General features: G+C 40.4%; 1 protein-coding gene across 1 annotated transcript in view; it reads left to right on the top strand.

Annotated features, from left to right (window-relative positions):
- Positions 1–20,575, top strand: part of LOC5564802 — a 63,241-nt gene that overhangs the window by 40,948 nt on the left and 1,718 nt on the right. The window contains exon 2 of the mRNA XM_021846059.1: positions 11,266–11,706. Within this exon, the coding sequence (XP_021701751.1) occupies positions 11,266–11,706 (441 nt within the window). The remainder of the gene's footprint in view (positions 1–11,265; positions 11,707–20,575) is intronic.

The raw sequence follows: 20,575 nt of genomic DNA, 5'->3' as shown, positions 1-20,575 counted from the left end.
TTTATCTCATTTTGTGGCACATGAGTGATATTTGTGAATTTCAATTCTTGCTACGGAAAATATTCATTATTTTTGTTATCCAGTCAAAACTCCTTCAAGAATTCTAGCAAAAAAAACTCCACAAGGAATGATCTTTGAGATTCCTCCACGATTTTTCAGGTATTCAATCATGTGCTTTGAAGAGATTCCTCTGATAATTCCTACGGGAATTTGTTCATGAATTATTTTCGTAATGTTCAGTGCTTTCTTCAAGAACTACTTTACCAGTATTCGCTGAGTTTGTCCTGCGATTCCCACGGAAAATCATTCCCTGACTTTCTAATCTTACTAAAAAATTCACGAAGTATCTTTTCTTCTCTTTTGCTTTAAAAATCTCATTAAGAATTCTACCAGAGAATGCTTTAGTAATTATTTTAATCATTTCTCCTGTAAGGTCTCCTCGTACTTACGTTTACAATCTGTTGAGGATTTACAGGAATAACTGATTCTCCAAGAAATAGTTCACAACATTCTAGAGATCTCAGCACCTTCAGTTTTTTCAACTATGCTTTTAAAGTTCTTCCTAAAGTTTCTCTACAGGATTGTTTGAAAAAATGGCAGCACAGATTATCCAGACTTCCTAAAAAAAAATGATCATCCTTTCATGTGTTACTCTAAAGATTCCTCGTAATATTTCACAAGATTTTCAGTAGCAATTGAAAAGAAATCAAATAGGAAAGTGTCATTCATGATTTCTTAAGGAAGTTCTCCACATATCTATCTGCATTTTCACCGATAATTATTTTTTTAGATTTCTCTAAAATCAAGGAGTAACATCCCTTAAAAACTCTCTCGAAAATATGTTTTCTTTTATATTTACCAAAATGTCATATTAAGAAATGTTTGAAGTATTCTAACATTCCAATAAAGTTCCTATCGGAATACGTTGAACAGTTTTGTCAAAAGCTCTTCCGCAATTTGTAATTATAGATATCCCGAGTTATTTGCTCAGAAATGTTTTCGAGAATTATTTTCCAGAGATTTTTTATTGAACCGCATCGATTATTTATGAATTTTTCGAAGAAATTTTCATCAGATCAGATCAAGATTTTAGAATTCATTCTTGAATTTGAAATGAACAGTTTCATCTAGAAATAACTTCAATTTTTTCCTAATGGTAATCTCAGGATTCTTCAATAAAAACATTTAAAAACTTATCCACTCTCCATTTTTTTATTCAAAAACTTCTCCAGGAATATCTCAATATTTTTTGGGATAGCCTTACAAATTGCTCTACGAACCACTCCATATCGAATATTTAGAGAAACACTTCCAAAAAAAGTTTGAGAGAACTTTGTTGGTAATTTTTTAAATAATTGCAGCTTAACCCTCTAATACCCAGATTTTTGTTTCTGATCTAAAAATCGCTCAGAACACGTTTTAGGCATTGATTTATTTTTAATCGCGAATCTATGAATTTTGGTTTTTTATTTTTCTAATTTTTATTTTTGAACATCCCTATCCTTTTTCATTTTCTCTTGAAGCCTCTTCTAGTTACTGTTTTTTGACAATGATAAAAATTCAAGTTGTTACGGTACTTTTAAAAATATTAAATTTTTGATATATTTCTGAAAATATTAAAAAAAAACAGGAAAAACAGGTTTGAAATTATTTTAATACCACCAAGCTGTTCTTCTGTGATAGGTTGACAGTGGAAAAATATAATAGGTAAATTTTTTTTTATTACACGTTAAATGAACCCTATGCATTTGTAGGTTATAAAAGAGTACAATTTTTCAAACAATATTCAAAACTACAAAAAAGCTTCAAAAGTCATAAAAAACTTTTCTTATATGCGTGTATATGAGTCAAGGTTTAAGCCAAAAATAAAATCATTTTGAATCCCGAGCTACGAAAAAATACACAAAATTAGAGGGTTAAATATAATTCGGAAAAAAATACCAAAATTCCTGTCGTAAAAGGCAAGAATTGAACCGTAGAATTTCTCTCACAGAAAAAAATCTTGTTCTTTTGTATTCGTCATTCATAATAACAATGATTTGAGTTGATACGGATGGAATTTTTACTGAAAGTATTTGTAACTGGATAAGATTGAACTCCGAAGTTTTATGATACGATGGTGACATATTGATGCAGATAGAACCCATTTTTCCTACCGTTAGAAATTTTCGAAAAAAATTTGAACTACTATAGAAGTTAAACGCGAAAATATTGACGGTATTTTTTAAGAACATCACCGAAGATATGTTGCTGTTAAATTCGTAATGTAAGATTTTAATGAATTTAAATCTTAGAGGAAACTTTTTTATAACTTTGAAAATTTGTTGAGGAATTCCTGATAGCCTCTCAGAAATCAGGAACCATACGTATTAGAAACCTGTAATTTTTCAAAACTCTCATAATTAACCCTTTTAAGGTTCTTTAAAATGTTTGAGTATGGAAAAATGTTCTTCAAAGTATCATGGGACAGAAAGAGTAACAACAAAATGTTAAAACATGCAGAACAAAAGATGGGCAATTTTTCTCTAAAGAAAAAAATATGGAATAGTTAAAACCTCTCTAATGAATTTACGAATTGAACATATTTCTCAAGAAGTTATATCAGAATCTTCTTCAGAAATTATCCTTGAAATCTATTCTTGCTTCACGTCTGGGTTTGCTAGAATTCTACCGGAAAACCTCTAGAAATTCTGCCCTCGTATCGCACAAAAAACCCAACCATAAATATGGATTCTGACATTAATTGATAGCATTACTTCTAGAGAAGTGTTTTAAGGAAGATAAATTCAAATATCTTGATAAATCTTTTCTTTTTTTCCCAGTAACCTTGCAACATGTGTCTCCACAGATTCCTTTACCGCTATGCTAATTTTGAAAGCAAAAGTTTTCCGAGGGTTTCTCAGCAAATTTCCTCTAGAGATTTAAAGTCAAAAAACATTTAGAGAACAATTTTCATTCCAATTGGCTTGGTTAGGGGTATCCAGTTTTTCGCATATTCTGATTCTTCAATTAAAACCAACCCAGAACCCAAAGTTTCATAGTTTTCCGTACCTTGGAACTATTTTTAAAACACGTTTGAAGTTAGTATATTACTAGGAAAAAAATAGAGAAGAATTTGTAACACAATTTTTGATGTACTTTGAAAACATTTTTTGAAGATTTGTAATGAACTTTGCGGAAGAATTTGAAATATTTTTTTTAGGAAAAGTATTTAAAGAAATCTCAGAAGAATTTCCAGTAGAACTTTCAGCGAAATATCTTAGGTTTAGATTTCACAGAATCAATGATTTTTTGGAGGAATTGTGAGGGGAAACTGAACTTTTGAAAAATTAGGTAACATTGTTAAGGTAAATCCAGGAATATATTCCACAATAAATTTGCCAATAAAAAGTAGACATAGAAGGAATCGATGTCCACTAGGGAGAATTCGCTTTAAAAGTATGAACAAGTCCCACAATATTATTTTACTAATTTCCAAGAAATTTGCTAAAGGTCTGAAGTCGCCCTTTAATATTCCTTGAGGAATTTGATTAAAATAAAATCTCTATAAAACATCGAAGAGTTTTTTTTGAAAAATTTTGCTACAAATAATAAGATTTCTTGAAAAAATATTTACATGCAATGAATTTATTCATGCGAAAATACTTAAAAAATAGATAAACATCAAAACATTTTCCACAATAGATTAGATTTTTGCCATTGATCTGTAGTACATTTGGCTATGCCGAATTTCCTTGAAAGTTAAGCCTTAATTTTTGATAAACATTCCTGCAATGTATTGCCTGAAAAAAATCCTTTAGTAATTTTGTCAATTTTATCAATTATTTTTTTTAGGAGTTAAAGTTATTGTATGGATTTTTTTAGTAAATTCTAATAAGGAAAATCATCATCACAGAACTCCTCGAGCCGGGTATCCTAAAAATACACGAGGAATCAAAATCCAGGGAATATGTTGCTTTATACTGAAACAGCATTATTTGCTTTATTTGGTAAAAATGAATTTGGAAATCAAATTCCCAAGATATTGACGTTTTTTTATAAAATGGTATATTTTGCAACAGAGATGTTTAAAAATTGGGCTTATCGCATACAACAAGATGCTAGTTCTAACAGCAAAAACGGTTAGGCTTTCGGTTGTCGCGTGACTCACCGAAGTCAGAACCACCACGCTGATGCTGTATACGACAAGCGAGGTTTTCTCACAATAGATACAACAACATAAAATATCGTATCTACTGAAGAGATTTTTGTCAATAAAAAGAATAATGTTGAATTTGCTACATGATTAAATTGTTTTTTTTTTTTTTTTTATTATCACCATCAAAAATTCTGGGAGGGGGAGACTGATGATTCTGGAAGGGGCCAGGTCCCCCTGTTCCTATGCCAATGATCCTCATTACTCAATATCCTGTTGCGCATTCTTCTACCGAATGCTTGCATATTTTGTCCAGTCGATATGCCGTTGATATTAACCGTAACTCAATATTGTTTGAATGATTAATCCTGTATTGATTATCTTTAAATTTTTTGCGTATCGACATCGTAGTTAGAATTGGAAAATAACAATATTTTTACTTACTATCTAATTAGCCGATAGATTCATTGTCAACAAAAGCCTGCGACAAATTGTGTTACTTTGAAAAGCTAACCAGGAAAAAGGAAATAATTATGTAGCTGTAATAAACACATTACAGGTACGGCACCGTTCAACGCGTAACCATTCCCCTGAGCGAAAAATGCTCCCGATTGGAAAATGTACTCCATTGTTATCGTTTACGTGCAGTGGACAGAGAGAATCGCGTGATGTGATGTGCGAATGTGAACGGATCAAAACATAAGCTCATGCTGAAGATAAATAAAAATAGTCAAGGAAGAAAAACAACGCAAAACAATCGTCAAGTACCTAGGTGTAGGGTTTCACTAGTACTCAACCCTACAAAGGTGGTTAATGTGATTATCGAGTTACAATCATCATCAAATGAACATCAAGAAAAAAGTAAGAGGTTGTTTCCGAGATACGACCGCCAAGTTGACGTTGGATAACGTTAGCTTCTTCTATTTGCTGGCTTGAGACAGTCACAAACTTATGAAACATTTCTTTTGCTAAAAATCCAATTAATTTTCACACTATTTGTTGCATGTCAATTCTGATTTATTATAGACATTGTGTGTTATTATTTTGTGTTAATACAAAATAATCACTTTACATGTATTCAGAAGCTTGGGAGATTATATTGAAGAATTGTTTTTCAAATGTATTAATTCAAAATAACTCTTTTCATTGATTTTGTGGCCCTGAAAAGGGGAAATTAGGGAATATTACACAATCAACTCTTTAAAACACATTTGTTGGCTCTCAAAAGGGCCGATTGATGAATTGTTGAATTTGCGTAACACGGACACATTTTGACGGCGCACTGGTTTCAATCCTCGCCCGATGAGATTTGCGGTGCGGATGACGATGTGCGCTTCAACAAGCGGCTTTGGTCGATTTTCTTCAGCCATCTCGTACAACAGCTTGCCTCTGGTGGCGAGGAGCTGAGCAGGTTTGGAGGAGCTCTTACCAGCTCGAAAGCGAAAACAGAATGAAACCAGATTCAACGAAGGAGGAATGCTTTATACCCTTAGAATAGCAGATGATGCTCCTCCTTTCATATTCTTCGTTTTCTTATCTGGGAAATAGGCTATATGAAACTGATGTCTGGGTAAGGGATGTACAGATTAGCATTATGCTGTTATTGCAACCCGACGGCACTGCAGCAGCATCCTCGGAAACAGCTTCAAATTGCCGTATTGTCAATTATTCGTAATAAATCAATTATTGTATGATGCTATGAGATGAATTAAGAGATTATAGCAAGTATGTGGTAAACACATTAGGGAATATTATACAAATAACTCTTTAAAACACATTTGTTGGCTCTTAAAAGGGCCGATTGAGTTGTTGAATTTGCGTAACACGGACATATTTTGACGGTGCACTGGTTTCAATCCTTCTCGCCCGATGAGATTAGCGGTGCGGATGACGATGTGCGCTTCAACAAGCGGCTTTGGTCGATTTTCTTCAGCCATCTCGAACGAATTAGGGAATATTACACAATCAACTCTTTAAAACACATTTGTTGGCTCTCAAAAGGGCCGATTGAATTGTTGAATTTGCGTAACACGGACACATTTTGACGGCGCACTGGTTTCAATCCTCCTCGCCCGATGAGATTTGCGGTGCGGATGACGATGTGCGCTTCAACAAGCGGCTTTGGTCGATTTTCTTCAGCCATCTCGTACAACAGCTTGCCTCTGGTGGCGAGGAGCTGAGCAGGTTTGGAGGAGCTCTTACCAGCTCGAAAGCGAAAACAGAATGAAACCAGATTCAACGAAGGAGGAATGCTTTATACCCTTAGAATAGCAGATGATGCTCCTCCTTTCATATTCTTCGTTTTCTTATCTGGGAAATAGGCTATATGAAACTGATGTCTGGGTAAGGGATGTACAGATTAGCATTATGCTGTTATTGCAACCCGACGGCACTGCAGCAGCATCCTCGGAAACAGCTCCAAATTGCCGTATTGTCAATTATTCGTAATAAATCAATTATTGTATGATGCTATGAGATGAATTAAGAGATTATAGCAAGTATGTGGTAAACACATTAGGGAATATTATACAAATAACTCTTTAAAACACATTTGTTGGCTCTCAAAAGGGCCGATTGAGTTGTTGAATTTGCGTAACACGGACATATTTTGACGGTGCACTGGTTTCAATCCTCCTCGCCCGATGAGATTAGCGGTGCGGATGACGATGTGCGCTTCAACAAGCGGCTTTGGTCGATTTTCTTCAGCCATCTCGAACAAATTAGGGAATATTACACGGACGGTGACGGCTGTGCCGCTCGATCTAATGAACCAGAATGACCGCGCTAGCCTCCCGCATGGCAATGACAGCGGAGCACTGGCTGGTAGCGACGATTTCTGGCCGAAAACGATTATGCTGGCTGGTGCACTCAAATGAGCGGCTTCAGTTGCTGCGGCTCCGAAATGCGTGGTTCTTCGGTTCTAATGCGTGTTGTATTCGCGTCCTATTGAAAACTGAACTGAGGACGCGAATGACTCTCGAAATTTGCTCGCCGACCGTGTTCACAGTCTGACGGCAAAAAGAAGAATGAGGGAAGAAGCAGGGTGCGGTGCGCTTTTATAGTGGGAAGCGGAACCGAAAAATGTGCTTGAACGTGATTGGTTAGATAAGAAAGGGGTCAACGTTTTACGATATTTCAATAGTTTGTTGCTAATAATCAATAGTGTCCTCCATTTGGATCGACGCGTAGATAAATTTCCAATCGATTCATGGATAAATATTGAAAATCTATCGATAAATGACTGAGTTATTAGCGGTCAAAACCTGACCATTTTTCGTTACATGCTCAATTTTTCGTTTTTCTGAATTGTACCCCCATATGTTGCCGTAAGACGTTATCCAACGTCAAAAGAAGATAACTTTTGCGTCTGCTAAGAAGAAATTGCATCTGGCGGTACTGAGGAAAATTTTATCTTGGCTTTGGCAATGACGGCGCATCACAACGGAGATTGGAAAACATGCGAACGCAGTGACGACATCAGGCCTTATCGTTCAAATATATCGTTACGTCACAGGGGGAGGGAGAGGGTCTTCCATAGTGTTACAGCCCTTATACACAATTTAAATCTTCCATACAAAAGTTGTTACGTGGGGAAGGAGGGGGTCTAGAACTGGCACATTTTGGGTTATGTAATATTTGAATCATTCCTTAACAATAGAAAATATATTTATTGCATTCCGACAGCACGACTCGGAAACATTCTCGATTTGTCGTTTTGTCAATTATTCATAACTAATCAGATATTGTATGATGCTACGAGATGAATAAATGTAAGAATATGGTAAACACATTAGCAAATATTACACAAATAACTCTTTAGGACACATTTGTTGGCACTGAAAAGGGCCGATTGAACTGTGAGAATCGAGTAACGCGGACACATTTTGCCAGCGAACAGGTTGAAATCCTCCTCGCCCGATAAGATTTGCGGTGGCGATGATGATGGGCGCTTGAACAAGCGGCTTGAGCTGATTTTCTTCAGCCATCTCGTAGCCAGCGATTTCACAAACCGGACACTGGATTTGCAGCAGCTTAAGGTGAAGATGAATCGAAGCCAAACCTCAAATTTTCAATACATACGTTTAAGCTGAAAACATAATCGATTGGTCACTCGCTGGTGGTGACCAATCGATTAAGTTTTCAGCTCAAACGGGTTTTCGGTTCTCCAGATCCGTGCTCTTGAAAATTTGAGGTTTGGCTTCGATTCTTCTTCACCTTAATGATTGTAAATTATTGATGCTGGTTTTCTTGTCCACACACTAAGGGTGAGTCACGAATTTCGATAATAACTCAGCAGCGGAACGTTCGGTAAACAAAATTTGTAGATATTGTTGGAATTTTACTGATTTTGGTAAAATGTTTACCGCAAATCACTAAAAATTTCACCAAAACTATTATTTTTGATTCACCGACAGTTCTGTTGCTGTGACTATTGCCAATAATGTTGCGTGAAATATTTTCGAAACTCTTTCCAAATTAAATTGTCGTCCTGAAAAGGACGGTTGGGTGAGGATATCGTCGATCGCCATTTCATGCTCAGGTTTTGTGAATTCAGTGGTAGTTTTGCTGTCGGTGATGGGGACGATTTAGCTTCCAAATCTGTACAGCGTATGGCCCTGCCACTTCAGAGCGTAGCCGACAGAATTCTGGATGACTTCAGCTCAGCACACCGCGGGTTTCCTCGTAGATGAGACCGGAGGTACGATTGACGTCGCCACGGCGAGCCAGACGGCGGATGGCGGGCTTGGTGATGATGCACTGGATGTTGTCACGCTTGGCGCTTCCTTTTCCGAGGCCGGTCTAACTTCGGCAACGATTGTAACAAAACTGATGCTCGGCCGCCGGCTCGGCTGCTTTTATGCGGTACGCGATGGATGAATTCTTCTTGCTCGCTCGCTGTTCACTGTTCGTCTCGCTCGCTCGCAAGAGAAGGTCATAAAAGGGACCGGCAGCCGCGCAAATTCAATCATTCGTTTGTTTCAATCCGTCCAGAGAACACTACTACGACGATGGCTGGAAAGTAGCCCCTCGCAAGCAGCCGGTCACGAAAGTCGCTCGCAAGAGCGCCCCAGCCACCGGAGGAGTCAAGAAGCCGTATCGCTATCGGCCAGGAACGGTCGCTCTGCGTGAGATCCGTCGCTACCAGAATTCTACGGAGCTGCTGATCGACAAGTTGTATTTCCAGCGCCTGGTCCGTGAAATCGCTCAGGACTTCAAGACCGATTTGCGATTACACAGCTTGGCGTCATGGCCCAGCAGGAAGCGAGCGAGGCCTATCTTTGAGGGTACTAACATGTGCGCGATCCACGCCAAGCGTGTCACCATCATGCCGAAGGCCTTCTAGCTGGCTCGTCGTATCCGTGGCGAACGAGTTTAAATTGAATTAGGACGCAATTTCAAGCAAAACGGCCCTTTTCAGAGCCACAACAATGTATTCCACGTAAAAGAGTTACGGCTTAAGATATTTCACCTATTATTAATTAATTAATTTATTTAATTACCAATTTAAATTTCGGATGATTAGTTTTTCAACGGCAAACAAAGTTTTAGCTAGGTTCCCGTCGGGCGGCGGTAGCATTTTTGCAGTTTTCTCTATGCGCTTATTTGGTTTCGATCGACAATTTCTTACCAAATCAAATCATCAACAAAGCTGTTGCTGATAAGTTTTAGCTTTCAATTCGACAAGTTTATACTGATTGCTTTGGCATGCATGTGGCAAATGACTGATCGAAATATGAATCCATCACATCCATTCACCAGTAATGTCGCTCTTCACGGTGTAAAATTCTCATAACTCTCTTTCAAAATTAAATTGTCGTCCTGATAAGGACGGTTGGTGGTAGTCACAATCCATCGAACTGGGTTTTCATTCCATTCTTAGACAGAAACACACCAAAAGATTACCGAAGACGATTGAATTAAAATGCGGTCGTGCGCGTGCGCGTGAAGTGGAATTTGATTGGCTTCGACTGAACACGAGATAATAAAGAGAAGTAAGAAGAAGACCGAAAGGGGCGTTTCCCTTCGAAAGACGAAAGTGGCTAAGATATCTCTCAATGATGTCTGTGTCAGGAATACACAGGAAAAATGTGCTTTTCTTCGAAAAATAAGACATGCTTCGATATTTCTCAATTTTTCAATAGTTTAGCCATGAGAATCAATAGTTTTCATTGTTGGAGTAGATTCGTAGAAAGATTTCCAATCGATTGGTGCAGGAATCTAGAAAATCTATCCGGGCATTAGTAAGTTATTAACAGTCAAAATCTAACCACTTTTCGTGACGCGAGCGATTTTTCGTTTTTCGAAATTGTACCCCAGTATGTTGCCGTAAGACGTTATCCAACGTCAAAAAACTTTAAAAGTCCCAATATCATATACACGTATTAGAATTTCTGCAAATTATATAAAAACTATATTTCTACAAATAACTACGGAGCTTTATCACCTGTGTATGATTCACTCCAAGAAAAAAACTCCCTTTTCTCCCTTCGTCGCCGAGATATATACAAATGATGTGATATTTTTATGTAATTGCATACACCCAATAACAATTGCCGATGAATGAAGCCCATGGATTATTCTTCGCAGTGCATCACGACGACTGCACGACTCTGTGCATGTGTAATAATGCTTTATTGTCGATTACCCACGCGTTTGCCACATACACTCCCTGTACCCCGTGTGAGATCTTTAACTGTAACAGAGTACAACCCTATCGATACAACTCGATCGGAATTACATAAGCCTTGGTCGTTAGATTTGAGCGTACAAATTAGGGGGCTGTAATGGGCGATTATCGACTATACGTGTTTGTCTGTCATCGAAACGGTACGGTGCGCTTTGCATTGAAATTATATGGGTTTTAAACGGTTTTTAAATGTTGGAGAAGTGCAATTAAAGTTGATCATTGTTTTTAGTGGAATCTTTTGAAGGTTGTGATCATATAGGATTTTTTATAGATAACTCAACTTCAAACTTTTACTAGTAGTTATTTAAGAAGTGGCTTCGAGAGAATGTCTTTCTTATCACAAACTGCAACAATCATAATTTGCAGCACATCATGAGATCCTGCATCTTCTTCTCTCAAACGCAATTCTAACATATCTTTTTATTATCTTTCTCAATAATAGGTCACCCTCGGTATATTGCTACAAATCGTCACTTTAGTTAGTGCTAAAGCCATCATCGACCAGAAAGCCGAGGAAACACACAACAGCAATGTGCAGGAACAAACGGGCGGCGCCCAGAAGCGAATCGGTTACGACTATCCGGCGCCAGCCTTGCCCATCTCTTTCGACGAGCACCACCACCATGAGGAACCGTTGGTAGATAATCTGCAGGTGCAACCCCTGGTCGATCCGCACCTGCACCACGTGGAACCGGTGATCGAGGAACACCACCACGAGGAGCATCATCCCGATCCGGGATTCTGGAAGAAGAAGCTCATCTGGAAGGAGGGCTGGAAGAAAATTTGGAAACCGGGCAAAAAGCAGATCTGGAAACCGGACTGGAAGAAGATCTGGAAGCCCATTTGGGTGCCAACGCAGATCCCAGTGTGGAAGGACATACAGGTAGGATGAGGGTGGGAGGTTGTTTGCTTTCACATGACTGGGACCGTCATAATCATTTTTGACCACTGAGACAGGAGGACGGTAATATGTGACATAGAACTGTCGCTATAGATACTATAAGCAAATCGCACGGTAAGACGAAACACTGCACTTTATACGAACAACACTACTACTTGATCGTTCGCCTGGACTGTACCATTTTTGCGAATCTCCCGTGTGCACTAAAACCTCCATTTACGTTACTTCTATTTGAGTTTACGTTCCATTTACGTAACGAATGCCTTCTTGAAATCAGGAACTTTTTGGAATAAGTATTCAGATTGAAATAGGAACCAGAGATCATTCGGTCCTTTATGAGTTTTCGGCAGGGCTAATCCTCTGCAGCCGACTCTTGGTTGGCGTCCCATTATACCTTGAAACCTCGATGGCTACAGCGTAGCGTCACGCTATTACCGGGCGTATTGTAGAGCTCCATTTTTGTCGGTCTTGGGCGAAACTTCTCCAGTTGTCCCGAACGTTTAGAGTCGCCAGGTCCTCTTTCACTGCGTACAGCCAGCGTATTCGTGGTGCACGCCAGATCTCCTAATAGCACCCTCGAGTACAATGTTGAACAGTAAATTCGAAAGTGCGTCTCCCTGCTTCAACCCGTCTAACGTCACGAACGAGGTTGACATCTCGTCTGCGATCCGAACACTTGATTGCGAACCATCCAGCGTAGCACGTATCAGCCTTATTAGTTTCGCCGGAAAACCATGTTCAGACATCTCTGCCACAGCTCATTTCTTTTCACTGAGTCGTACACCTCCTTAGAACCAATAAACAGATGGTGAGTCTGCAAGTTATACTCCCGGAATTTATATAGGATCATTCGCAGGCTAAACATCTGGTCCGTTTTCGAACGACCCTCACGAAAACCAGCTTGGTATTCGCCGACGAAGGGCTCCTCGAGCGGTGTCAGTCTGTTAAACAGGATGCGCGACAGAACTTTGTACGCCGAAATCAGCAGGATATTCCTTCTGTAATTGGCACACTCCAGTCTGTGCCCTTTCTTGTAGATTGGGCGTATGAGGCCATCAAACCAGCCGGTGGGCAATTCTTCGTCCTCCCATACCTCGGTGGATCGACTGATAATGCTGCTCACTTCCGTGCTTGAGAAGCTCGACCGGGATCTCGTCCTTTCCAGAAACCTTTCAGCTCTTTAGCTCGCTGATAGCCTTTTTAACCTATCCTATGATCGGTGGGTCCACAGCTTGATCGTCAGCATCAACGTTTATCCTGTTCCTCGCTACATTTCCATGTTCACCGTTCAACAATTTCTGAAAGTGCTCCTTCCACCTGGCAGCCACCGTCGTATTATCGGTCAGCAAATACCCTTCTCGATCATTCGTTCGTCTTCGTCGTTGACCAGTGCCCATCACTACCCGCGCCGTTGTTGTCACAGCTTCGTGGATAGGGTCCCACAGGCTTTCGACATCTCCAGCAACGTTGATTCTTCCCAACTGCTCGTCTAGCTGCTGGTGGTACTGTGCCGCCTCATCTGTCGACAAGTGTTGTATATTGAAACGCAGAGTTCTGGTTGTTCTGGAACTCGTGAAGCTGGATAGCAGCGCCCGAATTTTAGCTACAACGAGATAATGATCCGAGTCGATATTAGGGCCTCGGAAGGTCCTGACATCCATGACATCTGAGAAATGTCACCCATCAACCAGCACGGGGTCTTTTTGGGAGCAGGCATCGCCACTCGGGTGTCCCAATCCCAAGTTACGGTAAAGATGGGCGTGGCCGGGAATAGCGATTCCATCTTTACAGGGTTGTTGTCCAGCATTCTTGCAACATGCCCTGCCCAGCGTATCCTTCCAGCTATAGCTACCTTCACGATACTGGGTTCGCCGTAGAGTTGAGCGAGCTCGTGGTTCATCCTTCGCCGCCACACGCCGTTCTCCTGCACGTCGCCGAAGATCGTCCTTAGCACTCGGCGTTCGAAAACCCCAAGAGTTTGCAAGTCCTCCTCGAGCATCGCCCACGTCTCATGCCCGTAGAGGACTACCGGTCTTATGAGCGCTTTGTGCATTTGGTGCGGGGGTGAATCTTTCTTGACCGCAGGTTCTTGTGAGGCCCAATTCCACTGATCATGCGCCTTCGTATTTCCCTCTTTACGTTGTTGTCAGCCGTCATTAAGGATCCGAGGTAGACGAATTCGTCCACCACCTCGAAAGTATCCCTGTCTATCGTGACACTGCTTCCTAGGCGGGCCCTGTCGCGCTCAGTTCCGCCTGCATGTACTTTGTTTTTGACGCATTCACCATTAGCCCTACTCATGTTGCTTAGCGTTTAAGGCGGGTGAACAAATCTGCCACCGTTTCAAATTTTGTCCCAATAATATCCATGTCGTCCGTGAAGCAAACAAATTGGCCGGATCTCGTGAAAATCGTGCCTCGACTGTTAAGTCCGGCTCTCCGCATGACACCTTCAAGCGCAATATTGAACAACAGGCACGAAAGTCCGTCGCCCTGTCGTAGTCAGAGTTGCTCGCTGTCACTATCAACGCTTAAAATTTGCTGATTTGTACAGGCCGACTGCGATACAATTCGGAACAATCAACATCATATCAATATCATGCTGTCTACTCCATCACAAGTGCATTGATAACGATAGACTATGGATATCACTGATGGATTAAGTTTAGCCTTAAATTAAGCAATTTATCAGTACGATATTTTTGACAATGTTGCAGATAGGGTGAAACTATTTGTTGGTCACTGAAAAACAGTAATAGCATGGATAATTACCACGTGATCACTCATTCCGCAGTGATTATGATCTAGAGTGCGATGTCGCATCACTGTTGTTGGTTGTCAAATCAAAGTGATATTGATAGCTGGCAAGTGATAGTGATAGTTTTAGACCATCAGCCATCAGCTGATATGATTGATATTAAGCAACTCTGGTCGTAGTCCCCACCGAGACCCGAACTAACTGGAGTGTTCGCCCGAGATCTTCACGCAGTTTTGCACACCGTCCATCGTTGCTCTGATCAATCTTGTGAGCTTCCCGGGAAAGCTGTTCTCGTCCATGATTTCCCATAGCTCTACACAGTCGATACTATCGTATGTCGCCTTGAAATCGATGAACAAATGGTGCGTAGGGACCTGGTACTCACGGCATTTCTGGAGGATTTGCCGCATGGAAAAGATCTGGTCCGTTGTCGAGCGGCCGTCAATGAAACCTGCTTGATCGAATCCCACGAACTCGTTTGCTATAGGTGATAGACGACGGAAGAGAATCTGGGATAGCACTTTGTAGGCGGCGTTTAGGATGGTGATTGCACGATAATTTTCACACTCCAGTTTGTCGCCCTTTTTGTAGATCGGGCATATAACGCCTTGCTCCCACTCCTCCGGTAGCTGTTCCGTTTCCCAGATTCTGACTATCAGCCGATGCAGACAAGCGGCCAACCTGTCCGGGGCCATCTTGATGAGTTCGGCTCCGATACCATCCTGCCAGCGGCCTTGTTGTTCTTGAGCTGTTGAATGGCATCCTTAACATCCCCCATCGTGGGAGCTGATTGGTTTCCATTGTCCGCTGTGCTGACGTAGCCATCGCCTTCGCTGTCCTGACCTTCTGTGCCTGTGTTCTCTGCGCCATTCAGGTGTTCATCGTAGTGCTGCTTCCACCTTTGGATCACCTCGCGTCCGTCCGTCAAAATGCTCCCATCCTTATCCCGGCACATTTCAGCTCGCGGCACGAAGCCTTTGCGGGATGTGTTGAGCTTCTGATAAAACTTCCGCGATTCTTGAGAACGGTACAGCAACTCCATCTCTTGGCATTCCACCTCTTAAAGGCGGCGCTTTTTGTCCCGGAATAGGCGGGTTTGCTGTTTCCGCTACAGTCTGTACCGTTCCACGTTTTGTCGCGTACCATGCTGCAGCATTGCAGCCTGCGCTGCATTCTTCTCCTCTAAAAAAACCTCCTGGCACTCCTCGTCGAACCAATCGTTTCTTGAGATCCGTTCCACGTATCCGACAATGCTTTTGGCAGCGTCTTTGGTGGCTGCTTTGACTGTCCTCCAGCAGTCCTCAAGAGGGGCCCTATCGAGCTCGCATCCGGCAATTTCGGTCAGCGTTCACGCCGACATTTCGCAGTTCACGAATCAGGAGCCCCACACACGTGGTTTCATTCAAATTTCTAACGTTTCAAGATCCGACTGTCCAATCGTTGGCAACGTCTATTTATTACGTAACGCTTAAATTGGCCATGTTTGACCCCTTCCTATCCGTCCGTAACCCTTTTTGTTTAAAAATAATCAAATTTTTGTATGAGCTGTAACCATTGGGCCTAACGCCCCCTCCCCCTACTTCCTCTTTCGCTTGCTCTACTTTTGCCATTCTTAGTTGTTGTAAAGTTTTTGATAGGCCACCTAACCAGGGTTGCGCGTAGCGTGCTAGAGGGCAGCTTCTCGGTGCTGACCCGATACAGCATTGTCCGTGTGTTCTTTTCATAATGACCACTGCCATACACGGAGCCGCAAATCAAACCAACTTTGACTTCTTTTGACGCAATTTGGCTCTTCCGTGGGATAACCCAAATTTGGGTTAACTGATATATACCTATCATTAGGTTGTTTTCATTTGACAGCGGCAAAACAAACAACCCAGTGCAAAAAAAAATCTACCCAGCGGTATCTTTCGAAGTCTCCGTGATGGGTTAAAACAACTTAACGTTAGGTAAACTCGAAAGAACCCAAATTTGGCTTATTCCATTGAACTTCGACGCTGGGTCGGTGCATCTCTCTCTGTTTTTGACAACATTGCTATTGCGAGAGAGGCAAAACAACCCAACCGTGGGTAAAAACTAAATACAGTTTACCCAAATTTGAGTAAAAAGAACTTATTTTTTGGGCAGTCTGATTTCTTCGTGTAGCCATCACAAATCTATATTTTTATCTTGAACAGTTGTTGTACGAAAACCTGGTAGAATATAATTCAGTGAGTCCGTAACCATGTTCATTATCTTTCAAAAGATCACTGTTGTAAGTCAAGGCCTTCAGAATTAGAACAGTTCGTATTTATTTATTATTTATTTTGCGCAGTCTTCAAAGATCATCATTGCTGCAGAGATATTGCTGTTTGCATTTGAGATGCAAATCTCGACAAAACGTCCTCCAAATGCGGTAACACAAAACGATCAAAGGACACCTAGCAACGATTATATAAATCACCGCCACCCTAGCAAGAAAAATGTTTCTTTGACATCGTATTTCTTGTGAAAGATCATACCGCGTTTGGTGTTCCCGCATTTGCTATTTGCATTTCCAACGCACACAGCAATATTTTGAAAAGCTTGCTTTGGAAAAATCAATGCTTCGCGTAGAATTCGCGCCTTTTGCATTTAATTGCTCCTGTGCTCACTTGATCAAAAATAATGCATCATTGATTAAAATCATTTCAAAGCAAACTGCATACTCCAGACCTCGGTAAACATAGACAAAATATGGCAAAGATTTTCACCTATATCTTGGCCATAGAATCTCACCCTTATACTTGTTTACGGCATATCCAACTTTCGATCGAATCCTATTTGTTCGAAACCATAGCCCATTTTATTTTGCTCTCGTAAACGGGAATGTGAAACAATTTTCGTGATTTTAAGTGAGGACGTAATACCAAAGTGAAGAGTAGAAGAAGGAGATGTAAATTTTCCTACCAAGGGTAAATACTTTCTCTGAGTCAAATAATTCGTTGTCTATGAAACAATAGTTTGGTTCAAAATGTATAATTTATATGTTCAAAAACGGTACTGACCAAATAATCATTAGTCCGTCATTCGCTCATGTTGGTTCATATGCGGCTTATATAGGGTATGCTAGTTGTATAGTTGCACTCTATTAGTAAGCAGGGCGAATTAAACTGTAATTTAGTTACTTGACTGGTAAGATTTTATCATCCGGACATCATAGAACATGCTTGGGTATAATGAACTTTGCAAAGGAAATTTTTGATACGTTTGTTGAATTAAAAGTAAGGGTAGAAATGCGTACAAATAATACAATATTTTTATATTTTTTTTATTTAGTAGATCTTTTTCAGACATTTCAAAAACATTATTATTGTAATAAAAATATGTATAGTATTGAATGAAGATCAAGATCCACTCTATGTTCTGAACGCTGCAATAATATTTGACCTCCGTAAAATGATCTATATTGCCAACAGCGCTTCAGAGGTTATGCTCCTGTTTGAGCATGATGCCAATGTCATAACATACATATTTGATGAAACATCATACCATTTTCTTCAGGAAAGACAACTGAAGCTGATTGTGGCTGGAATAAGAAGATTGCATTAACGTCTTTAAAAATAAATGCGCAAATTCAATTGATACTCAACGACAGCTCGAATATAGTAGTGCCTAGTGCGTAGAGAAACAACACTAAATTACTTGAATTCTGAATAGATAGCCCTTTTGGAACAATCACTCTGGTCACACAAGATCGTTTACCATAAAGAGCTAAGACAAGACCGGACAGGTCAAAGTACAAAAATGAAACCAATTGCCTGTCAAAAAAGACCACTTCTCATTGGTCGTTTTGGCAAAGGCCTACTTTCACATCGTTGAGTTTGATTGTAACAGGGTACTTTGTTGCTAGCCCGGCCGTGTTGCTAGTTCATTTGTTAGAGTTTTCATCAAAAATTTGGAAATTTTAAATGAAATCTTTTTGTTTCAAATCTGTTCATATTCGATGTTAGGTTCGAAGCATGTGCTCCTTCAATGTTAAAATACATAAAAATGCCTAATTGAGACCAATATAATGGAAATATCGTCGGTCTTGAATTAACACCTGATTTGTTTTTTAGTATTGCATCTTTAATGCACTAAATGAATGAATCGCACAAGAAACAATCAAATCATGAGCCTTTATATTTGAATTTGTTCACAAGATTCGCTTCAAAAGGATACTGGTAACACTGGCTTTTGTATCGTCAAGGCTAACGACTGAAACACAACGGGGCAGTCTTAGTTGAGCTGTCACGTCCTGTCCTAGATAAAGAGAAGCAACTTCAATTGCTAACTGTTGACGCGCACTTTGTTAACTCGCAATGAAAAGAAAACATTGTTGGTTGCTAGGTTTACCAACAATGTTTATATTTCCCCTGCAGCGTAATCTGCCTACTTAAAATAGCCACAAATGATCCAGATAAATGATGCAGTATTTTCACCAAAATGATAGAAGCAAATCAAAGCCTTGTTGGATTGGAAAATGAGGATCATGCATTCTCTTTCTCCTTGTTTTATGAATTAAAGCAACGCAATGCAAAGGAAATTTTGAAGACTGATTTTGCGGGCTGTTTGGGCACGTCAGGAGTTAAGGCGAAGTAGGCCGTCATTGAAATTTGTATGATGATTGTTGTTATTTCATCTCACGATTTTGAATCCAAGAAAATCAATTGGTTTTGCACTGACACAGCTGAAAAAGTATCAGCATACTTTATGCATGTTAGCACGTACATTGATACTTTTTCAAGCCAATATAAACTATTAAGACTGAGTTTTATCACTTTGAAATTGCATGGAGCAAAGTCATCATTGCTGCTAAAACGAATGACGGGCTACTTAGCCTTAATCATCAATGTTAACTTCCTTTTCTCGATCAGTCTAGATTGCCGCGTAGTGTCAGTAGCGGTTGTTTCAATTGGCTAAGAATTTACACTACGGACTGCCTGTTCCGGTGGTAAAAGTCCACCTCACAGGTAACCCCTAATTCATGCGGCTTTAAGCTTTCGGTGCCTTAGAATGAATGGTTAGGGGGGTCTAAATAAAACCTAACCGCAAACGGAGCCTGTGGAGTGTGTAGGGCGCCCTCTACAGTATTGAGCCCTTCCTGTGCTACCCGGAGCAATGGTGCAGGTTCCTTCACGGGACGAGTGGACTTCTGACTATTTGTAAAGGAATATGTCAGATAGTCAGGCTGCTTTTAAAGCTCTTGCTTCGGCCAACTCAGGGTCTAAGCTTGTTATCGCTCGTTGAACTCAATTTGAGGAATTGAATTCAGTGAACTCTGTTTACCTTGTATGGTTCCAGGCTATTCTTCCATTGCTGGGAATGAATTGGCTAATGGATTAGCTCGCAACGGAGCATCGCATGACTTCATTGGCCCTCAGGCAGCTATTTCAATTTCAAAGTGCTGGGTGAAGCTTCAGAGATTCTTGAACGGCAACTCAGCACAAGCAATATTGGAATAATTGGAGTCATGTCGTCCAACAAAAAAATGTACATTACTGAGCCATCTCCAAGGGTGGCTAAGTATTTAACAAATCTGTCAAATCTGAATTGCAGTCTCTTGGTTGCAACCTTGACTGGCCACTGCTGACTCAACTATCACTTGGCAAATATTCAGCGTGCTGATTCATTTGTGTGTGATAGTTGTGACTCCGATCATGGAATTTCTTATCACCTTATCAGCTGATATGTAACTATCCAGTTTTCGCGTAATTGCGATTCCAATTACTTGGTGAACACTTATTAAGTGGAACTAATTTCAGAAACCTGAATCTTCAGGACCTTCTGTTATTCTTAACCCGCTGTGGTAATGAGCTATAGGCTCTCTTTACGCTCATGCGTTTTGCAGTGCCATTTTTAGGGCGCTGCTCGAACCCATTGTGGTATGGAGCTACATGCTCTCATTTCGCTTATGCGATTTTCCCTCTTCAAGGGACCCCACTCCTATTTCCTCCAATTTTTCCCTTCCGTTTCCTCTCCCATCGGGTAGATGATGAAATAGGCTCAAATATGGCGATGGTACAAATCTCCCAAATGGCGGAGAACGTGCCTCTGGAGCCGGCCTTCTGATACCTGATAACGTTGAACTCAT

Source organism: Aedes aegypti, chromosome 2 (assembly GCF_002204515.2).
Source record: "Aedes aegypti strain LVP_AGWG chromosome 2, AaegL5.0 Primary Assembly, whole genome shotgun sequence".
NCBI classification, from domain to species: Eukaryota; Metazoa; Arthropoda; class Insecta; order Diptera; family Culicidae; genus Aedes; species Aedes aegypti.
The sequence above is the reverse complement of the archived record's forward strand: the minus strand, read 5'-3'. Positions and strand labels throughout refer to the sequence as shown.